Source organism: Conger conger, chromosome 13 (genome assembly GCF_963514075.1).
Source record: "Conger conger chromosome 13, fConCon1.1, whole genome shotgun sequence".
NCBI classification, from domain to species: domain Eukaryota; kingdom Metazoa; phylum Chordata; class Actinopteri; order Anguilliformes; family Congridae; genus Conger; species Conger conger.
In genome coordinates, this window is record NC_083772.1 from 23,932,453 (window position 1) to 23,955,384 (window position 22,932).

The 22,932-nt window shown below is 38.9% G+C and overlaps 2 protein-coding genes across 7 annotated transcripts in view; both read right to left on the reverse strand.

Annotated features, from left to right (window-relative positions):
* Positions 1-2,691: 2,691 nt before the first annotated feature.
* Positions 2,692-5,547, reverse strand: LOC133107475 (G-protein coupled receptor 83-like). The gene is made up of 4 exons (XM_061216463.1): positions 5,155-5,547; positions 4,816-4,941; positions 3,979-4,112; positions 2,692-3,856 (listed from the first exon to the last, which is right to left on the reverse strand). Exons 1-4 carry the CDS (start codon positions 5,545-5,547, stop codon positions 3,220-3,222), a joined length of 1,290 nt encoding a protein of 429 aa, XP_061072447.1. The 3' UTR covers positions 2,692-3,219.
* Positions 5,548-7,988: 2,441 nt separating this feature from the next.
* The window catches only part of mre11a (MRE11 homolog A, double strand break repair nuclease), a 56,677-nt gene continuing 41,733 nt past the window's right edge, over positions 7,989-22,932 (reverse strand). For 5 of the 6 annotated variants that reach the window (XM_061216658.1, XM_061216653.1, XM_061216655.1 and 2 more), the window contains exons 13-20: positions 20,852-21,025; positions 15,395-15,454; positions 14,815-15,016; positions 13,307-13,396; positions 10,774-10,835; positions 9,884-9,948; positions 8,426-8,516; positions 7,989-8,311 (exon numbers count right to left, since the gene is read on the reverse strand). In XM_061216658.1, coding sequence (XP_061072642.1) covers positions 8,252-8,311; positions 8,426-8,516; positions 9,884-9,948; positions 10,774-10,835; positions 13,307-13,396; positions 14,815-15,016; positions 15,395-15,454; positions 20,852-21,025 — 804 coding nt within the window. In that variant the 3' untranslated portion in view covers positions 7,989-8,251. Of the gene's footprint in view, positions 8,312-8,425; positions 8,517-8,634; positions 8,761-9,883; positions 9,949-10,773; positions 10,836-13,306; positions 13,397-14,814; positions 15,017-15,394; positions 15,455-20,851; positions 21,026-22,932 lie in introns of all 6 variants that reach the window. The other variant, XR_009704603.1, reaches the window with a different exon arrangement.

A 22,932-nucleotide genomic window follows, 5' to 3' on the forward strand; every position in this document is an offset into this window, starting at 1 on the left:
CCACCTCATCTGTGAAACACGGTGATGTTGGTGTTAGGGCAGGGGTCGGCAACCCTGGTCCTGGAGAGCCGCAGGGTGTGCTGGCTTTCGTCTCCACCTTAAAATAAGCAACCGATTCAGACCCAAGAAACCAGGTGAGGCGAGTTAACTGTGTAATCAACGGCTTTCATTGATCAATTAATGCCAAGTAACAACGAAAGCCAGCACACCCTGCAGCTCTCCAGGACCAGGGTTGCCCGACCCCTGTGTTAGGGCCTGGGCATGCATGGTACCGGCTCACTTATCTTTATTGATGATATAACTTGTGATGGTAGTAGCAAAATGAATTCTGAAGTGTATAGACACATCCTATATGTTCAAGCCAATGCCTCAAAATTCATTGGCAATGATCCCAAACATAAAAATCAACAAAGCTAAAAAAATTAAAATTCTCGAGTTTCCAAGTCAATCACCCAATCTGAACCAAATTCACCATATGCTGAAGAGAACTTAAGGGGACTAGCCCCTAGAATGAGCACAACCTAAAGATGGTATATAGATATATAGTGTGATTTTCTGAAGCGCATGAAAAACCAATAGCATGACCAATGAATGATTGGTCGTGGTATTTATTTTGCACCAATCATTGGTTGAGCTTGGTTCTGACTTCACAGTTGAGTATCCTACATTAACATTTTGATACAGCAGGAAAGTAATAAGAAAGAAGGCTAAAGGCTAAAGAAAACAATGGCACATTAACACTCAACTGTTATACCCCTAATATGTGTGTAGCCTATACTGTTCATTATTGAGTACTGAACCAAATCTAGAAAAAAAATAAAATGATTTGTCCCAAGAATTATACTCACAATATTATATGACTGAGTGACTCATTTGCAATGAACACTTCTGCTTCCCTCTACCAAAAACAAATCACAGCCTTAAGTTGATTTACTGTGATTTATTAATGCACAATGTGAACACAACAATGTGATTTACACAACAGCTTTACACTTTTTCCACGATAACTTCTCAAACATGGAAAAATACAACAAAGAACCCTGCATGCAAATCTGACAAATTGCCTAGAAATATATCCTTTTTGAAAGCTTTAAGCTTAGTAGGCTCAACAGCAAAAATACAACAAAATTAACACAGGACACCTAGTATGTACAAAATGGGAAGGACAATCATGTAGATACGGGTCTGGAGCTTCAGTTAATGTTCACATCAACCAGCAGAATGGGGAAAAATGTGATCTAAGTGACTTTGACCATGGAATGATTGTTGGTGGCAGACAAGGTGGTTTGAGTATCTCAGAAACTGCTGATCTCCTGGGATTTTCACATGCACTAGTCTCTAGAGTTTGCAAAGAATAGTGCAAAAAAACTAAAAAGTGAGCAGCAGTTCTGCAGACAGAAACACCTTGTTAATAAGAGACGTCAGAGGAGAATGGCCAGACTGGTCAGAGCTGACAGGAAGGTGACAGTAATGCAAATAACCATACATTACAACAGTGGTATGCAGAAGAGCATCTCTGAACACAAAACACATCAGAACTGTAGGTGGATAGGCTACAGCAGTAGAAGTTTAAAAAAAGAAGTCAAATAAATACCTAATGAAGTGCTCGGTGAATGTATATGGGAAAAGCAACTCACTAGATCCATACAATGTGTAGCATATACACCCCCAATTAATTTGGACGCATTTCTCTGTAAATTGGCAGACAGAATGTTTTTGTAGACTTCTGAATTCATCCGGCTGCTACCATCATCAGCCATGCAAGCCCAAGCCGTGCTTCACCGACGAGGAGTGGTTTGTATCTTGTGGTATAACCTCTATATTGCTGCTCACTATGTCTTCTTCGAACAGTTGATCAAGATATCTTCACCCCTGCCCTGTGGAGATGCCCTTTTGATGTCACTAACTTATGTTTTGGGGGTTTTCTTCACAGCTCTCACAATGTTTCCGTTATCAACTGCTGTTGTTCTCCTTGGTCAGTATGCCAGCAGTTTCTTTCTTTTTCAAGTTGTTTTACAAGCTATCCTCAATGCTCATGCAACGGCTTTGATCAATTTCCCCACTTTTCTAAGCTTCAAAATGGCTTGATTTTCTCCCAAAGACAGCTCTCTGGTCTTCATGTTAGTTTATCTAAATGCAGTCTTCACAGGCTTTTTATATATAATTATCAAAAATGGAACCAAAATCAAACATTCATTTAATAAAGAATAGTTATTGGCACCCATGGTTTAGTACTTGTCCATCTACCTGGACCCTTGTCCTGAAGAGGACACTGACATATTTCTTGTATGTGGATTTTCAAAATGCAGAGAAGGTGAGGTCCCCCCATGCTTGTTTTACTACCCACATGTTACGAAAAAAGGAACTGTTGTCGCTAAAGCAATGGCATCTTAAAATAGGTTGTACAGATAGAACCTTGAATTTTAACGCTTTAAAACAGTATATCCTGTTACCATAATGATTGAAAACTGCACCCCCCAAAAAAGGAATGAATGCAAAACAACCCAAGCTTAAGGGGTTAAGCTTGTCAAGCATTACAGGAAAAGATGCTGTTTTCTTTGCTTCAGGTAGATGGACAAGTACTAAACCATGGGTGCCAATAACTATTCTTTATTAAATGAATGTTTGATTTTGGTTCCATTTTTGATTCCATTGAAACATTAGTAATGTTAAGTATTTTGGCATTTTGAGTTTATCTCAATAATTATATATACTGTATATATATTCTGTAGTATTTAGTATTTTCTATGCACTGCAAGTCAGTGGTGTCAATAATTCTGGAGCCCACTGTATGTAACATAATATAACATAATGATAAGACCAGGCCATTCAGCCCAGGAATGCTTATGTTTTCCTAAAGTGTACCTAATGCTTAGTTTACCTAAAAGTCAGATAGTATTTGGCACCGTATCAAGCATGGGCTTCAACCAAACCCAGTATTTCCACCTCTAGTACATGTCCTGGCAAGCCATTCCACACAGTAACCACTCTCTGTGAGGGAAAAAAAAAATCCTAATGTCAGTGTGGTATTTATCCATTGCTAAACTTATGAACTTATGAAATTTATGATCATATCATAAATGGCTCTAACTCTGACCCTCAATCATTTGTACAGTCAATGTGAATTTTTAGATGATAAGGATATATGGGTCAGTTGAGTTGAAGGTAGATGACTAGAAGAGGTGTCTTCTGCTGGCACCAACCATCTGAGAGAGGTAGTTAGCTGACAGCCACAATGGGCTCCACAGATAGGATGTCTGTTTTGCCGGATTGAGTATGTGAGGTGGAGTGCAGGCCATGGCTCTCCTTAGCCTGGGTGTGAGAGGAGGCGGCATGGCTCTCAACCCATGCAACACGCTGAATGGGAGCCGTGGTGGGCTGCGAGTGCCGAGGTGCCCTGCCCGGAATCTTCCGGCACATACCTGCCAGGTACTTGAGCTCAGCGCGGAAATTGTCATTGAGCCAGCAATAGATAAATGGGTTGTAGCAGGTACTGCTCATGGCAAACCAGTGGAAGGAGAAGTAGAGAGCATTGCTTGTACGGATGACCTGGCTAGAGATAAGCACTACATAGCAGTTGAGGGGGAACCAGCAGATGGCAAACACTGCAACCACTGCCATCAGCATCTTGATTGTCTTCTTCTTCTTCTTCCTGTGGGCAAAATACTGCTTGGTGGTTACATCACCGATGGCGTTTCGCCGCCATAACCTCTTGGCCACAGTGGTGTAGGCTGCAGTTATGATGAGGAGTGGTAACATGTATAACAGTACGAAAGTTGCCAGGTCGATGTACTTCCAGTAGAGATCAGTGGGCTCAGGAAAATCTGGGAGACACAGACTGCGCAGTATGCCTTTGCTGTGGAAAAGGAGCAGCAAAGACTCATTGTATTATCAAAGCCCCAAGCGATCAATGTCCAGGACAAGATTTAATTTGTTGCAATAGTGACTGCAGTTGAAATTGCCAGGATACTTCCTTACCTGTACACAAATGTAAATAACTTCTGGTAGATTGCGTGGGGGAGGGAAAAGCAGGTAGCCATCAACCAAATCACTGCGATGCAGACTACACCTCGCATTGTGGACATTCTTGGCTTTAATGGATGTAGAATAACCTACAGGGAATAATAAGAACAAGAATACTGAGGATGAGAACAGGCCATTCAGACTATGTCGACTTGACTATTTGTCAATTGTCAACAATCTCTATATCTACACTCACTGAGCACTTTATTAGGAACACCTGTACACCTACTTATTCATACGATTATCTAATAAGCCAATTGTGTGGGAGCATAAAATGCATAAAATCATGAAATATCATTTCTTCCCCATTCTGAAGTTTGGGCTGAACAACAACTGAACCTCTTGACCATATCTGAATTCTTTTATCCAATGAGTCATTGAAACATGATTGGTGGATTAGATATTTGCATTAACGAGCTGTTGGGTTATTACCAAAAAATAAGGATACAGATTCAACAGTGCTCATTCAACGTCACAGTATGTTACAATTACAAATTATGTTTTTTTTCCATGAGTAATGGAAAAATTCTAATTTCAAGAGGCAACAATACGCTCCATAAAAGCAGTAGCTTAGGCAAATATGAACAAACAACAATCGTGTATTACAAAATAGCGCAGTAATGCATTTGCCAAATCTATTTAAAATAAATTCATGTGTTGACCTTGAGTGATGCCAAACAGAGTTAAGTGCGCATTAGTTAGTCCAATCTCTTTTTCTATAACATTGTTTAAATGGATACATGATCTGGAATGAGTTTACTTGTATGATGGGAACATGGACAAAACATTTACCTGCCGTCTATCAAGTGCTATCGCAGTCAGCGTGAGTGTGCACACGTGTAAGGAGCAATATTGCACAAATCTACTGATGTGGCACATGCCTTTCCCGAATACCCAGGTACTGTTCACAAAACGCACCTAGAAGAGATAAATAACAAATTACTTGTTGATTACTATATTACTATAACATGATCTTTTTTCGTGCGATTACAGCAGTTTACAGAGGAGACAGTCTAACAATAGTTAAGACAAATTCGTGACATTTCGATGGACGTAGCAACTTACACAAGTAGTCTACCCATGTAGTCTAGTTTATTTTTTGCCTAAATTTCAACAATGTACACTACTCACCAAAGTGAACGGAGTGTTGAGGAGGGTAATAAGGATGTCAGCGATAGCCAGATTCACGATGAACAAACTTGTGGCAGAATGCATCCTTTTATTTTTTATCACAACGTGGCAAACGAGAATATTTCCAAATAGGGAGATGATTATAATAAAGGAGTAAGCTATAATTAAGAGAGACTTGATGGTCGGATTCTGAGATTCTGCACCATATTTCTTCTTTCCAATCAGAAACTGCCAATCGGCCAGAGTGTTGTCGTCCAAAGTGTAAAAACCTGACCTGTTCGTAGCAGGCACAAAAATTCCGTCAAAGAACGAGTCATTGTACACTCGCGCTCGTGAATTCTGTAAGTTGTCAGCCAGATATGTCAAAGGCAACAGCATGCAGGTGCCCTTCATTCTCACGGGGGCTAAAGAGAAAATGATTAGCAATTATTTCAGCTGTTGAGAGAAAGTGCGCAGTTGTGTAGTTCGGAGGTTCTAAGAACACATTCACCAGGGCAGAGGGAATCTATTTGGGACCCGTCTGTATAAGGTCCTCAGCCTCTCCGCAACAGGTTCTTATTTGCCTTGCCCCTCTGCTTTTGAAATCGCACATCACCCATCCCACTTATACTTAATACTTCATTGGGCTGCGGTATACAGTGACGATGTCATGTCAGTCAGCTTTGTACATAAATAATAGGAGTATCATGCAGTAGGTCATACTAATTAAGTATTTATAGCAATTGCATAGAAATGGAAAATCCTATACATTTAGTCAATACTGCCAAAAGAACTAGAATCTAGAATCTATTAAATGTTACATTTTTTATCATCCCATTTAAAAAAGATTACCAAGCAAAAAAATATGAACTCTTTGCTGCATATTATTACTACTACCAGTACTATGACACAGCTCTAAATGATTGTATATGAAATGTGGCCACGTGCAAGATAAAATTGATTTATATAGAACATGGACAGAGAGAAGACGTGTAGAAGACATGATCTCTTAGCAGTGATGTGGGTTTTGTGCAATGCTCAGCTTCCAGACTGCATTTATCACCACATGCTAGCAATCTCACTTCAGATATCTCAACATGAATCCACGAAAATGCTCTAAAAAGATTGTTAACATTTCCAAGGAAGGGCTTGATCTAGGACACAATAAAGTGAATGCTTTCTTTTGAACAAGGAACTTGTCGATTACATAAGAGACTTGGTTTTAACATCTGAAATAGCATGTCTTAAAACTGACATAAAAACCAAGACATTGTGCAATCATTGGCAACTGTCTTTTCAAAAAGTAATGGTTTGATCCCTTTGGACTCCCTTTGTATTACCTTAAGACAAGACCATTCTAACCTTTTTATGAGTCTTCCTTAAAAAATGTTACTGTAGGATACTATATAGAGAGATGTACTGCAAATTTTTAATGTACAATCAAAATTGCAACCTCACCTTAAACAACTTTTTAAATTACAATGGGTTCCCTAATGACTGAAGACTCCATTTTGTGTTAACCTTGATTTAATGAGGCTTCTATTCTGATTTTGCCGAATAGAAGCTTTTTTTCCTGGTGTTCCTTTGATTACACTTTGAATTTACAGTCAGGTAGAAAAATCAAACTAGCAGCTGTATTGAGTACCTAGGGCAGGTTTTTATTTAAGCCTTCTACTTCCACTCTTGACTGAAGACCATGATTGGTTAAATAGTTGAATTAAGAGTAATAGTACTGGGCTAAAAGAAGAAACTGCACACATTAGGGATATTAATCAAAGGATGATTATTCTTCATTGCACATTAATGTTGATTAAGCTTAGCAATGAAAAATATTTATTTTATTTCTTTGCCTAATGAAAAACCCCTATTTCAGAGAAAATGTAATGATTTAAATTGTCCACCAGATGGAGCTGTATATGTTTACCTTCTGAGATAGGCTTGTGGCTATATTTTAATTTAGGGCATGTCCAAATCCACTTTTGCCAGTTAAACAGCAGATTGTTTCAGCACAAGGTTAAAATGGGCTGGTTTGTCTTTTAATAATTGGTGTTTTGGGCATAACATGCAATAAACCAATTAGAGTGCCATCATCCGTTCCCTTTAAAAGCCACCAGCATCCACACCTTAGTGGACTGCTAATATTATGGTGGATTTTGCAAGATCAGAGCTCCAGTTAAGTTATGGAGTAATGTAAAATCAGCAGGGTGAAAGAATGGAATGCACAGGAGCTCATAGTCCATTAAAGTTACTGGCATGGCAAAGACAGGCAGGACTAAAATAAACAAGATGCTGCAGTAATAATTACACTACCCCACCTCCCCCCATAAAATGTATCCCACCCTTAGTGGGATGTAACACTTCAGCTTCAGCTTATTTGCATTTGTTTTCAGTACTTTTTAGTAAATAATTGACTTTAAATGCCCACACACATATTTGTAGTGTTTTTGAGCATTTTATATCATCCTGGAGTTTCAATTTGTGTTCCAAACTGATCTAAGTAAAACAATTGCAATTTGCTCTGGGGGGCAGGGTTAGGTACTTAAAAAACTAATATAAATTTCACTTCTGTTTGCGAATGTTTTGTGGGCATTTTAGATACTAAAACCAGGAAGAACACTTACTTTGCCTTCCTTTTATTTAACTGATTACATTTAAGTTGTTTAAGTTGTGTTCAGTTTGCATACATTTTTTAATTGAAGACCACTATGCAAATTTCTACAATATCAGATCATTTAGAATCCAGATTTGACATTCCAATCCAAAATAACATCTCCAAAATCTGACTTCACATGACATCAGAATGCATGGTGGAGTTTTGTTCTGTGTAAAACAAAATACACTATCAAAGAGAACAGCAGGGTGTAAAAATGTATTTAAAAAAGAACAATAACACACTACAAGATCTATAATTCTTAAACCTAGGATGATCTTTACTGTACCCCTAGACATGGTGTTTTTAATTAGTCTCATTACACATACTGGAATATACCCAGTCATAATTATGTGCCAGACCACATCATTCAAGAATGTGTTCTTCTAACTGGATGCTGGGAGTATCAGTCCATTGGGGGCAAAAACTAATTTGGAGAATGGTGTGAGCAGCAGTGGTTGGTCAAGATTATTTTCTTCCACGTCTTCCACGAGAGCTACTGGAGCTTTTAAAGGGATCAAACTCATCCTGAAGAGTGAGTAGAAGAAGGACAAAGTAAGACATTTTAAAAGCATTTTCTCAAAATAGTTTAGTTCAGTATCTGTCATTCAACTATAAGAAAGGGAAAGGAAAGCTGCTTACGTCATCATCGTCGTCATCATCATAACAGACACCCTTATATGACTGGCTTTGGCTTTGAGAACCCTTCCTACTTGAGGACAGAGAGGGGACCCTGAAAAAATAACAAACAACATAATATACACTTGTTTTATCAAGGTGAAATGCACACATTTGGCAACAAAGTATAATGAAAGAGCAGATCTACACATATGTGTAGTGATCCAACATACTTTAATCGGGAAGACATACTGGACATAACCAGGACAGAGCCTGCTTTCTGTGGCGCGCTCAGACCTGAGTCACAGTGACTCGGTGTAGATCACAGCCATATTGAGTGCTTCTCCCACTGGTTGGGCCTGGCAGAGGAATCTCAGCATTTCAATGTGGACGTTGGTTTCAAATATTTCTATTTTACTTTAAAGGTACAATAGGTAATTTCGGTTTAGGTAATTGAATAAGTAAAAACGGTCAAGAGAGGAATTGCAGCAACAAACACCCTCAAATCACAACACTGACTTCCCAAAGTCTATGAATATAACGCAAAATATAAAGCGTCATTATACAGTTCAGTGTTCTCATGCACTGTTTTGGAAAGCTGGCAGTGACAAACGCGACAGAGTGTTTTAGTAAGAAAATATTCACCGAACAGGTGACTTTATAAAATGTTGACTTTAGTGTGCGACACAGCACTATTAATATTTTTTGTCTCTGAGGGTTTCACTTTAGCTAACCAACTATTTTATTGGCTATTTTATGAACAAGCAAAGTATTTGGCTATGTAACTAGCTGGCTATGTAACTAAGATATAATAGTCTACCACAAATGATGCAACTGTAACTTACAGTTTAGCTGAACACGCATAATTGAACACCTAAATGGAGATAAATGGAATGTGTAGCTTCTCAAATTGCACTCCAGACAAGCGATGACTGAAACGCTGTATAGGCTACTATTGGTTATTATCCAAAGAATACATATCTAGTTATAAAACGATAATATAATGCAACAAGCAACAAGCAAAATTTGTGGAGCTAACTATGGCTAATTTGTTTGTTGCTACCGATAGCGAACTGGTATTGTTTTATAACTAGATATGCTTGGATAATAAGCAATAGTATACAGAATTTCAGTGATCGCTTGTCTGGAGTGCAATTTGGGAAACTACCCGCGAACAATCAGAATAAGCCCCCACTCCATTGGTTGTGGCAACTGGAACCAATTTTCATGTTGGTTCTACCGGTGACGGCCCGTCAAAACTGTATATTTTGAAACCTGAATTTAAAGACTATAAACACATGCAGAGGGTGAGTCAACATGTCAGTGCGCCTTTTTCAACGACAGGAAGGGATTCACATGGTAACAATGTTTTCACACAAAAATCTTACCTACTGTACCTTTAAATACATAAAAAAAAGATTTCAAGGTTTTAATGTTTTTACTTGTGACTGATGGTTAAAAATACAGTAGGTCTGAGCCCACCTCTGTGCTTGCTTGGACGGTTGTGTGATGGACACATCTTCATCTGAGTCACCAACAAAGGTGACCTGAGAATAACACAACAGATAACAGAGCTGTGAACACACTGAAGCCAATGCAGAGGATTAGGAGTTATAATAAGTAAAGAGCCTGTCACATTTAAGTAAAATGTTCACTTTATGGATATTTTCTGAATCCAGCAGTTTCCAGTGTCAGCAATCAATGCCCTTTAAAGTTCAGTACTCTGGACACAGAACACCACAGAGCAAGTGGTATTGCTAAATGAGTCTGGAGTACCACACATCCATACATAGAACGGCCCTGCCTGAAAATGTTTCCCATAGGATCCCCTTCCTGATCCGTTTACACTTTTTCCATTGATTCAAGTGAAGCATCAGACTGTGCAGGAAATATGTTGTCAGAAGGGAAAGAAAACAAACTTTCAACAACATACCAATTACCACACATTCAACAGAAATCTGCAGTTTTCTATTTGGAAAGGAATGCTTTCAGTTTTATTATTTTCTGATAATGAGCACGACTGGCTTAATATGCTGATACAAGGACCAAAGCAAAGCTTTTCATACTTTTCAGAAGTGATTAGCCAAGGAAGTTAGCTACTGTTGCTGAAACTGATTGATTTGTAAGCACAACATAATTACATAAATGCTCTTCATAAAAATTTTTAAAAAAAGCTTTGCAATCACACAAGCGTTTCAATAGAAGATTCTCTCCCATGACTTCCTTATCATTCAGAATAGCTTCACATCCGACAAGCCTACTTTTAAATTTGTTTTTGTAGTACATAGCAAAAAAATAACATGGTGGGGAGAGCATACTGGGATTTGTACTTGTATTTGTGAAGTAGAGTCAAATAGCAGGGCACATCTTACCTCATTTGTGTAATTCTTAGACCCCGTACTTTTTGAAGGTCTTTGTGAGGTTCCTTGGAAAGCTACAATACAAATCGAGAGAATGAGGCTACTGCGTCACCCATTGACACAGACCACCTACCTTTTGTTTCGTGACTTAAGACACATACAGTTGTGTTCAAAATAATAGCAGTGTGTTTAAAAATGTGAGTAAAGCTCAAAATCCTTATAATAGTTTTTATTTCGATGCATTGGGAACACTGCACATTATATCCTAAATGAAAACATGAAGAAAAATGTGTCAATTTTTGAATTACTTTACAGAAAATGAAGAAAAATAAATATTGGGCTGTTCAAAAAAATAGCAGTGTCTGCATTTTTCTTTACAAACTCAAATATTTACGGTATGAACTGAAAAATCTTCAGGATTTAGCATTCCTGTGAATCACTAAAATAATATTTAGTTGTATAACCACGGTTTCTGAGAACTGCTTCACATCTGTGTTGCATGGAATCGACCAACTTCTGGCACCTATGAACAGGTATTTCAGCCCAGGATGATTTGACAACATTCCACAATTCCTCTGCATTTCTTGGTTTTGCCTCAGAAACGGCATTTTTGATGTCACCCCACAAGTTTTCAATCGGATTAAGGTCCGGGGACTGGGCTGGCCACTCCATAACTTTAATTTTGTTGGTCTGGACTCGCTTACTGGTGTGTTTGGGGTCGTTGTCTTGTTGAAACACCCATTTCAAGGGCATTTCCTCTTCGGCATAAGGCAACATGACCTCTTCAAGTATTTTGATATAGGCAAACTGATCCATGATCCCTTGTATGCGATAAATAGGCCCGACACCATAGTAAGAGAAACATCCCCATATCATGATGCTTGCACCACCGTGCTTCACTGTCTTCAGAGTGTACTGTGGCTTGAATTCAGTGTTTGGTGGTCGTCTGACAAACTGCCTGCGTCCCTTGGACCCAAAAAGAACAATCTTACTTTCATCAGTCCACAAAATGTTTCTCCATTTCTCTTTAGGCCATTTTATGTGTTCTTTGGCAAATTGTATCCTCTTCAGCACGTGTCTTTTTTTTAACAGTGGGACTTTGCGGGGGCTTCTTGCCGATAGATTAGCTTCACACAGGCGTCTTCTAATTGTCACAGTACTCACCGGTAACTTCAGACTGTCTTTGATCACCCTGGAGCTGATCATTGGCTGAGTCTTTGCCATTCTGGCTATTCTTCGATCCATTCGAATGGTAGTCTTTTGTTTTCTTCCTCGTCTCTCTGGTTTTGCTTTCCATTTTAAAGCATTGGAGATCATTTTAGCCGAGCAGCCTATTATTTTCTGCACTTCTGCGCATCCGTTTCAAGGCCCTAGTGTTGGCATTTCAGGCTGCTAAGGGGACTGCCCCACGTTACATACAATCCCTGATCATGCACTTATGATGACAACTATGTTTAGAACAGCATTTCATGTGTATTTTGCTTGTTTCTGGATGTGATGCTTTGACTTATGGTAGAACCTATGCACTTGTAAGTCGCTTTGGATTAAAAGCGTCTGCCAAATGACTAAAATGTAAATGTAAATAGTACGCTGTTCTTTTGAACAATGTCTGGAACGACCCATTTTTCTCAGGTTTTCAGAGAGAAATGCATGCAAACATGTGCTGGCTTCATCCTTAAATAAGGGCCACCTGATTCACACCTGTTTTTTGACAGAATGAATGACCTCACTAACTCCACACTGCTATTATTTTGAACATGCCTCTTTCAATTAATTATTCAATTACACAGACTCAGGAGCATGTGTACCATGAATGTTGGGTCTGTTGGTTTTCTATGATTCTACTACACCTACTGGTAAATTATTTGCCATGTAGTAATATATTTTCTACCAAAAACAGTGATTGATCTGGTAAGTCATGTTGGACTGCTATTATTTTGAACACAACTGTATGTACCTAGACACATCAAGAGTGTGTCTGGGAGAGTTCAATAAAAATAGACAAGCTCCATCCAAAATTGACTGAGCTTTTCTGTGGAGGCAGTGGCAAATATAGTGCCATTATATATCAAGGGACTGCCCGGGTACCCTTTTTTAGGAAGGCTTTGATGTCTTAATTTTAAATTAATGTTGATGATGACTTTTTATAGATGTATACATTTACATCTAAATAAAATGGAATTGCACCCCATGCTGCTTTACATTTGGAGTAGATTTCTTACGGCAGCCCTACAGGGGCAGCACATAATTGGCCAGGGAAAGCCGATGGAGGAAAATATTTCACCGTGGGGTGCACACTGGGATAGAGGTTCAATGTAAGATGAAACTGTCAATGAAGACCATGGATATCTTGGGTGAGGTTGAGCAAGAGGAAAACAACATAAATAGAGAGAGGAAAATGAAAAAGTCATAGAATGAAAGAAGCAATAATAACAATAATGAGCAGCAATAAAAAGACGAGAGTACAGTGGAATGAAGGAGCGGCAGGGAGAAATTCTGAAAAGATGGATGAGCAATGAATGGGGGAAGCGGAGTGGAGACACACCCTCCATGATGGACTTGCTCTTCACTGGGCTGACCATCTTCTGGGCACGTCCCCTCCCAGATGGCTTGGACTGAGATGAAACTGCAGCACCTTGATAAAAAAAAGCTACTTAATTACATTAAAGTTTGAAGTCTATGTCAAAGGGAAAAAATACAGTGCTTTCATAAAGTTAACAACTCCCAATGATTACTGCACTACCATGCTTTTAGCTGCATTATGCCACTCCCTTGGCACATTGATCGTCTCAAAGTTTTAGGTGGGTCTGATAGGCAAGTACAGGGAGCTGTATTTCAGTTGTGTTGCCACTTGTTTCCACATGCTGACCTCCTGATACGATAATGTATGTTTCTTATTATAAGGAGCTTAAAAAGACAATATTTTGTATGCTACTTCCAGGTTCATACCCTTTTTGTTTGACCCTTCTGTCATATCTCTGAGGTTATGCAGTGTTTTACTCTTTATTATGGTTTTACAACTACTTTTCAATGCCTTGAATCTAATTAAAATTCTGATTTTGTATAATTCAATAATCTTATCGACCTAGTGTTTATGCATGTACACTTCACAATAAGGTAAATTCATTGGCATTAACTAATTTGTTAACTTGACTTAATTGACATACTAAATCCGTTAATTTAGCATGAAATTTACTGTTCATTAATTAATAAAATAAATAATGAATGTGTAAATAATAAAATCTTGACGGAGAGCTCTTCAGTACCACTCCTAAAATGGTAATTTTGACATTGATGTGCTAATAAATGTGCCTATTGAAATAATTTTATATTTAGAGGTTTTGAACCTGGTCTGTGCTGATAAAATTAACAATAAACATAATGAACAACTATTAATTGACAAACATTAATTTCAAAACTCTGCAAATGACACAGAATATATTAAAGCTGCTATTGAAATATTTTCTTGCTCATTAGTACGAAGTACCTTTCCACCCCTATGGATACAATTTTTTATACATGCAGTAAAAATATATAAATAGATACATGCAGGCTCAACCTTTCAGCAGCTCGCATAATACAGTCCCTGAGGTAGATCACCAGATATCCTGCGATAAGCTATAGTGAGGCTTCACTGTGGCTTCATTTCTGCTCTGTTTCATACACATTCACAATCTGTTTCATACACATATTTAAACAATATAAAAATATATTTAGAAATACTCAATATTTCTAAACTAATTTCCAAAAAATATAAACAATATATGGTTAACAGACCCTCAGCCCTGGGCTCAGGATGATCTCTGAAAGGCCCCAACTGCTTCTCTTGGATAAGGATATCTGCTAAATGCTCATTGTGAGCAAATGTTAACTGTAAAAAGGGTATTATGAAAAAAAAAGAACATTTTAGATCCCTTAATTTTGAGGTAGTTTGAAGTAATTGTGGACAAAACAAAATATTCATTGGTTTTATTGGAATAGCTGCGATTCATGTGCTTGATCCTTTTCATGAATGAATCATGGTCGTTTCGGACAGAAGCACGCTAGGCTTACCCTTGCCCCTCCTGGAAACTCCTCTGGTGGCTGCACTCTGACCTCGTGCCCGGCCTCTTCCTCTGCCACGGCTGGGTAGAGGTGGAGCAGAGCCGTCATCAGAATCCATGGCAACATCGGCTTCCTCAGACGGACTGAAGTCGTCATCCAGGAATGGCTCTCCTGGGTTTTGTGCTCGGTGGGCTTTTGCACGATTAATGGCCTGTGGCGGTCACAACAGAACACAGTATGATGGACAGCAGCTCTCACAAGCAGTAAATATTTCCAAGTTTTCAGAAAGTTTGAATGTATCTGCATAACTACGTAACCATTACGTAATAGTTTTGTTTCCAGGTTTCAAGACCTAAACTGTACATAAGCAATTGGAAACAAATGAGCTAAATCGTTAGCATTATCTATTAACAAATAAAACATGTATGAATTAATGAGACCGTGAACTATTCCTTCTTATCATCCAAATGATTTTCAAAATGATGATACAGTATATATACCATGTACTCATGGGCTGACTCAAAATCGATAAAGCAGACAGGTTCTTGTCAACATAGCCAGATTTTTGGCCTGAGCAGAAAAAGCATACCTCCTGAACTTCCTCATCCTCTTCTGCTGTGTTCTTCTTAGAGTCCCGGAAACGACGGATCTAAAGGTCAATAACAGGTATTAAGATCAAAGGAAAGCACACATGCAGGCCCACGAGACCTACTGTAGGGCAAATAAATAATTTAATAAGATTAAAGAAATTATTCAAATATGTATTTCAAAGACATGAAATTGACCAAATTTGACAAATTTGATACTTTCATAAATACAGTCGAAGCTGCAATAAGGTTGCTAATCCTCAGCTGCAATGATAAGGTTGCTGATCCACGGCAGCTACAAACAGGAGTGCACTGAGATCAAAGAACTTATGAACGGTCTGAAAAGGTGGGTGATTGGCCCACGCATGAAGACAGACACTGCAGTCTTGACTGGCCCTGGCAGCACACTCCATCTGTTTTATTCTGCGGGGCGGTAATGGAGCAGAGGAGAGAGAGTGCTACAACCACAATGGTGTGAAAAGAGGATCGGTTACCTTATGTCTGATGAACAGAAAAAAAAGATGAGGGGAGATGATTTTGATTTTCTTATTTTATCCAAAGTGGCTTACAGTTAATTCGGCGAAGCAGGGGACAATCCCCCCTGGAGCAATGTGGAGTCGAGGGCCTTGTCAAGGGTCTAACAGCTGCGTGGATCTTATCATGGCTAAACTAGGACTTGAACCACCAACCTTCCGGGTTCCAGTCAAGCACCTTAGCCACTAGGCTACAGGCTGCCCCATACGAGACTTGCAAGAGGCTGAAAATGAGATGTGCTGCCACAGTTTTAATGTGCTGGAAATAGTTGATGCATGCAGGGAGGATTCCTAGAATTAAGTTACAATAGCCCAAGCATGAAGGTACAAGACCTTGGACGAGAAGCGGAATTGATGAGTGAACGGAGCCAATTCATTGTATACTATTGAAGAGGAGCCTGCTGTTGAAGGACTGGTCACTGTTCTCCGAGAAAGAGATGTGGGCATCAGCGATGACGCACGCAGAATGCACAATTTTCTGTCAATCAGACAATCCACCACACCATGTTTGGGAAAATTTATACAAAAAAATAAAGTTCTCTGAAAATGAGAGGGCAGCAGTCACTCAACATTTATAGCACATTTCTGGTAGCATCAGGGGTCAGCATCAGAGTGTCATTGTTGTAGCCAATGTGTGTAACCCATCTCAGATTCAATTGGAGGCTGAGAGTATTAACTTGCAATGGAGCTGTTCTTATTTGCTTGTTATGCGTTCAGATGGCATATAGCTGCACACTTTACTGCAATTATTACTGATTGACAGTGAAATTATTCATCTCATATGGTATGTTTTCTGTAGCTTGCTTGAATACTGTCATTTTAAATCAGACTGAAATGAAAGCAAGAAAGGACGGTCCACAAGTCAGAATTAAATGAAAAAAAGCTGAACCAAAATGAAATTTGGGATGGCCAACCACATCCAGATAGAAATGTTTTTTTTTTTTTTTTTTTTTACAGTTTACAGTTACGGTTATGCCATCACTTTTCACAATCAAAAGTCTGTTTCTCAGGAAGGACAATGTCTACAAATCTGCAAAGTCCAGTGAGCAGATGGCGAGGGAGCCAAGTAAACACCACCTACTTCTCAGACTGGCCTTGCTTTACTTTTACACAAAGCATGAGAGCTCATCTGTTGCCATGGGAACACCTAGATAAACTAAAGTAGGTGTGCTGGTGGCAGCAGCAGCTGAGTACAGGATGGAAAAGAGCAAATCTGCGTAGGAAGTGAAAGAAGAAAGGTCAAATGTGCAGGTAAAAGTAGAATTCACAGATGTGGACATTCATTCAATGCTTTGAATAAGGAGTACAATGAGAGTACAATTCTTAAGCAATATCACTTGCAGCACCCCCTGCAAATTCCAGTCATTTTGCCAGGCCAAAAAGTAAGGTATAGCTCTCATGGTGTGCATCCATAGGAAATGGAGCAATTGCAAAACATTTGGAGTAAAATATAAACATCTACAAGTTAATATTTGAGGGGAAAGCCAAGTAAGGAAGTAAGGAAGCTCAACTCAATTGGAGCAAATACAATAATCAAGTCTACATTATACAACTAAAGCAGGGAATGTACCAAGTCAGCCGACAACAGGCGGATCTCATCGGCACTGCTTGGGAGTGATATGTCCCAACTCTTCATGAAGTGTTCACACTGCCCAATGGTCACCTCTTCATTTGTATCTATTTAGGCTATTTGCATTAGCCCTCTTCCCACAGGGTTGTAGGTGTTAAAAGTAGGCAGGAACTATCCACAACAGTTTCTGGAGCGAGCTCTTGTTTGCTTTCATCTCTGCCACTGATTATTGTTGTTTTTTAGTAATCCTGCTTCAGTTTTTTTCACTGTTTAGCTGAGTGGTCTATGCCCAGAATACTGATCATAGCTTGCACCTTGTTGCAGCAAAGTCACAGATTCTATGTATGTTACTATAGTTAGCTTGGCAAATTTACAAATATCCACCTGAAGCAATACAAACACAGCTGCATAAGCATTGTGCCACAGGTGGATATTTGTAAATTCGGCAAGCTATTCGGCAAGCTATTCGGCTAAGCTGCTGTGGCTACCGATAACGAACCGGTATCGTTTTATAACTGGATATGTAGTCTTTGCTTGGATAATAACAGAGATTCAGTGATCGCTAGTCTGGAGTGCAATTTGGGCAGCTGTACCTTCCTTTTATCTCTTTACGTTTTCAATTATGCGTGTTTAGCTACATTTTTATTTGTCTCAAACTGTAAGTTACAGTTGCATCTATCACATCTTAGTTATATAGCCAGCTAGTTACATATCCAAATACGTTGCTTGCTCATAATATGGTTGGGTAGCTAAAGTGAAAACCCCAAAAAGATCAAAAATATATAAATAGTGTTGTGTAGCACATTAAAGTCAACATTTCATAAAGTCACCTGTTCGGCGAACATTTTCTTACTAGAACACTACAAAAAGACGGCAGGCTCTGTTGCGTTTGTCACTGTTAGCTTTCCAAAAAAGTGCATGAGAACACTGAACTGTAAAATAATTATTTATATTTCGCGTTATAGTCATATACTGTGGAAAGTCAGTGTTGCGGTTCGAGGGTGTTTGTTGCTGCAATTCCTCTCTTGACCGTTAGGAGTACAGAAGAAAATAGCAAATGGCAGCTTGTGGTAAAAAGCTACAGCATGCATGCCAAGATTGACTAATAGGCAATGGGGCAGCCTGTAGCCTAGTGGTTAAGGTACTGTGTATAAAAGGTGTAAAGGCAATCATTCAAAAGGAAACCACAATGGTATTCTGACACCCCCATAAACAGCCTTGTGTTCTGGTGCCTCTTCAGAGGTAATTACATTCTCCAAGACTGTACGACACACAGGATTTGTACACATATATAAGGGCCTCAGGACATTCATCAGGACATTCATCAGGACATTCCCTTAGATGTTAATGGAGGTGAGAGAGAAAGAGAGTAGTATTCTTACAGTAAGGTCAACCAGAGCAAGCTACTTAATAACAATGGAATATTGCATGCACCATGAACAAGTCTGCAATGTCAAATGATATGATCTCTGTCTTGAAAGTCATAATCTAAAAACTAGATATGCGGCATGTTTATTTCAGGACAAATGCTTAAAATCTTTTTTGTATTACCAGACATACCACTGTATAACAATCCATTATGAGCAGTATACAGTCATATTAAAGCAGAAACCATTATATGTAATATATAAATTTTTGGAATGTTGATTTTATGTCATGCATATCTAGGATTTAATAGAAACTCAAATGTGATAGCAGAATGCAATGTGAATCACAGGGTATGCATTGACAAACATACAAAATTACCAATAAATCATGCAAAGCTTAATTTCCAGGGAAATGTAGAAATTGTCCAGAATGGCTAGTGTATGATTATACCTTATGCACATGTCTGCTTCTGGTTCACAAGCATGAGACCATTTGGGTTGCCATAGTAACCTCTGGATAAATTACAGGACATTTGGGCTGCTCAAAGGAATGACAGTGAGCACAGCGGATAGACAGGAGGCTTGCAAAAAGAGGGAGCAGGTGTGAAATGGAAGAAGAGTAAAGAGTAAGGCATAGAGGAGCATAGACATAGCCTCACATTCACAGAGAGAGAGGTACAGTAAGTCTTTGAGCGCGTGTGGGAGGCGGGGGGGGGGGCTTTTCAAAAGGATCAAATCCAAATACTTTGTCATCTACAAAGAACTGCCCTGCTTTTCAGTTTTAGGATGTAAATGCTTTGAAGCTTTTTGAACTACTCAAAAAACAAAGATAATTCCAAGTTTGCGTTACTGTCACCTTCCTGTCAGCTTTGACCAGTCAGGCCATTCTCCTCTGACATCTCTCATTAACAAGGCGTTTCTGTCTGCAGAACTGCTGCTCACTGTTTTTTGCACCATTCTTGGCAAACTCTATAGAGACTGGTGGGCATGACTGGTGTGTTTCTGAGATACTCAAACTACCCTGTCTGCCACCAACAATCATTCTACGGTCAAAGTCACTTAGATCAATTCTGATGGTTGATGTGAACATTAACTGAAGCTCTTGACCCATATCTACATGATTGTATCCGTTGCACTGCTGCCACACAATTGGATGATTAGATAATCACACAAATAAGTATGTGTAATAAAGTAAAAATGTTCCTAATAAAGTCCTTGGTGAGAGTGTGTGTGTATATGTATACACACATTTATGTGTGTGTATTCTTCTGATATGACTATTTTCTATAAATTGTCCGTCTCTGTATACCACTCGAATAGTGTCTGCAGCAGGGGATGTCACACATCCTTGTTAAACGGAGAGCCAAGACCACTCGCCTCTGGCTGGCCACTGATATGTATGACCGTGAACTGTATTTCAACAGACCACACTAGCTGGGTAGAGATATTTTCAGACTGCCCAAATGTTCTGTGCTTGTCTCTCCCTTGCACATTGTATTAAACCTGAAAACTCTAAAGAGAAGCATGTTCTTCATTGTCCTGCATTTGACCCCACGCGGAAGGGCAAAAAATCCAAACAGTACCGCACACTTAATTGGTAGCAGCTATCTCTATCTGTCCACCAGGGAGCACGGGTCGAACACTTTGCTTGTACTCTGCATTGTTAAGCAATTGCTAATCTGTTGTCAGAGGAATGGAGTTCCTGTAGATAGTGCCCTTAAGAAATTGTTGTGGGGAGTTAGTTGGAATTGAGTTTGTTGAATTTACGCCAAATTGGACTAGAATTAATCAGAAAAAAACTGATTGCAGTTGGAAAGGAAAGGAAAGGGAATTTAACAGAAAACCAGCATGCATTCTATTTGAATTATTATGGCTTAATTATTTAATGGCTTTTTCAAAATAAATGTAGTACAATAATGGATTTAACATCAGTGTGCACAATGTGGTAATGCTTGAAAAATTACTGAGATCTCCATTGAGCCTACCAACCTCTTCATCAATCTTCTCTTCCACCGCCTCCACACTCCTGTCCATCAGGTAACGTTGGGTCTTCTCCAACTGGTAGTTAATGAGTTCCTCAATGGCATCCCTCTCCTCCTTATCCACAAACTCCTGCACAGCCTTGCCCATGCCCTGCTCTGTCAGCAGGGACAGCTGCACATTCTGGGTACACAGGACAAAGCAGCCTTAGACACACTGCTAGTACATTCTGCACACAAATATACAGTACTATGCAGAAGGCATAGGTAGATTTATTTTTTATATAAATCTGGTGTCAGACTTTCTGGTCTTTTTTTGTTTTCCACAGTGTCAGTAGAAAAGAGCAAATCTGATATTTCAAATTCAATTTGATACAATTCAATTTGTGTAGCACTTTTCACAGAAGACTGGAAGATTTCTTCAACAGTAGTGAGAAAAACTCTGGAGGACTCAGGGGGATGCCTATCCTCCACTGGCCTATAGGTTGAGATGGTAACATTTGCTGTATTAAATTAGTAAGTAAAACATTAATCTTCAAAAAAAAACATTTTTTAAATTGTACAGTGTTACATAAAGTAACATATGAACTAATAGACCACTCTTCAGATTGAGGCTTTCTGGGATTACCTGTAGAGCCAGAAGCAAATGAGATAGCCAAAGAATTGTGGCAAGTTATCCAATATGTTTAGCAAAATCTACAAGCTGATTTTCTAATGAAACTGCAGGACAGTTTTAAAGGTGAAGCTCATAACATTGATTTTATTTTATTTTTAACTGTTCTTTATAGTATTCTTTTTATTTATTTATTATTTCAGAATTTTCCCTTTCTCTCCCAATTTGGTAGCCAATTGTACCCTATCTTGTTCCCCCCCAAGCCAATTGTGCCTCTCCACGAGAGCCGACCAGGCAGGACCGGGAATCGAACCCCGGTCCTCGGAGCGCAACTGCAATGAACTGCAACTGCAAGTCCGCTGCATCTTAGCCTGCTGCACCACCATGGCTCCCAAGTATTCTTTTTTTACTGTACATTTCTGTGTTTACATTTACATGGTAAAAAGTACTATGCATGGTAAGAGCTCACTTGGTTTGCCACAGAAGCACTCGACTATGTACACCATGCGCCGTTTTGCAATTCGTTCATTACATTTCATATTTTTAGTGTACAAAAAGAAAATACAATTTATTTTTTGGAGGAACTTCCAGGTCAGGTAAAACTCAAGGGTACAGAGGTGTACTATGTGACAAAGCCTGTAGGTCTTTGTGGCAAAATCTCAACACAAGTAGAAATCTTCATGTGCAGCCTGGGGTTTCATTCAGTGCCTTAGCACACTCTGTAATGTGATCCAATTTCTGTATGGAACCATTTCTGCTTTCCCTGTCTGAATGAAGTAGAAAAAAGGACAGATTGTTCCACCCTACATAATTTAAGCTGAATATTTCCAGAGGCTGTTTTCACATTCACATTTCAAAGTCTTCACAGTCACTCAGAGCTTTTCGAGTGTTTTATTTTCTGCAGTTTCAGTGTATCAGTTACACGTATAACCATTGATCCTGAGGAGCTACAGTGGGCTCCAGAGTTTTTGGCAGTGCACTCTTTAAGCCTGCATATTATAAACGTGGATAGCATGGATAATGATCTATTTTTTATGTTCAAACATACCTGAAAACCATTTACTTTCATTTCAAAACATTTGCTGAATAAAAAACATTGAAAAATGCAAATGCAAAGCAAATTCTTTCTGAAAACCACAGGTGCTAAAATTATTGGCACCCCTAACAATTATTGCAAATAAAATCAAACAAAGTGAAATTGGCAATACAATTTTGCTTTAATTTAGTTAATCTCAGTCTGAAGGAACTAAATTGTGTCATTCAATCAATTCCTCACCAGAGTACATTACATTATTGGCATTTGGCAGACGCTCTTATCCAGAGCGACGTACAACAAAGTGCATACCCATAACCAGGGATAAGTTCGCTGAAAGACCCTAGAGGTAAGTACAATTTCAACTGCTACCTGTACAACAGGTACAAACAAACAAACAAACAGAGCAAAAGTCACCAAAGTTAACTATCCAAACACTGCTTAC

Coding starts and splice junctions, on each gene's coding strand:
- LOC133107475 (XM_061216463.1), bottom strand. CDS start 5,547: ATGAAGGGCACCTGCATGCTGTTGCCTTTGACATATCTGGCTGACAAC. Junction 4,942..5,154: donor TCAACACTCCGTTCACTTTG/GTGAGTAGTGTA, acceptor TATCTCTTCTAG/GTGCGTTTTGTGAACAGTAC. Junction 4,113..4,815: donor TAGCACTTGATAGACGGCAG/GTAAATGTTTTG, acceptor TATTCCCTGTAG/GTTATTCTACATCCATTAAA.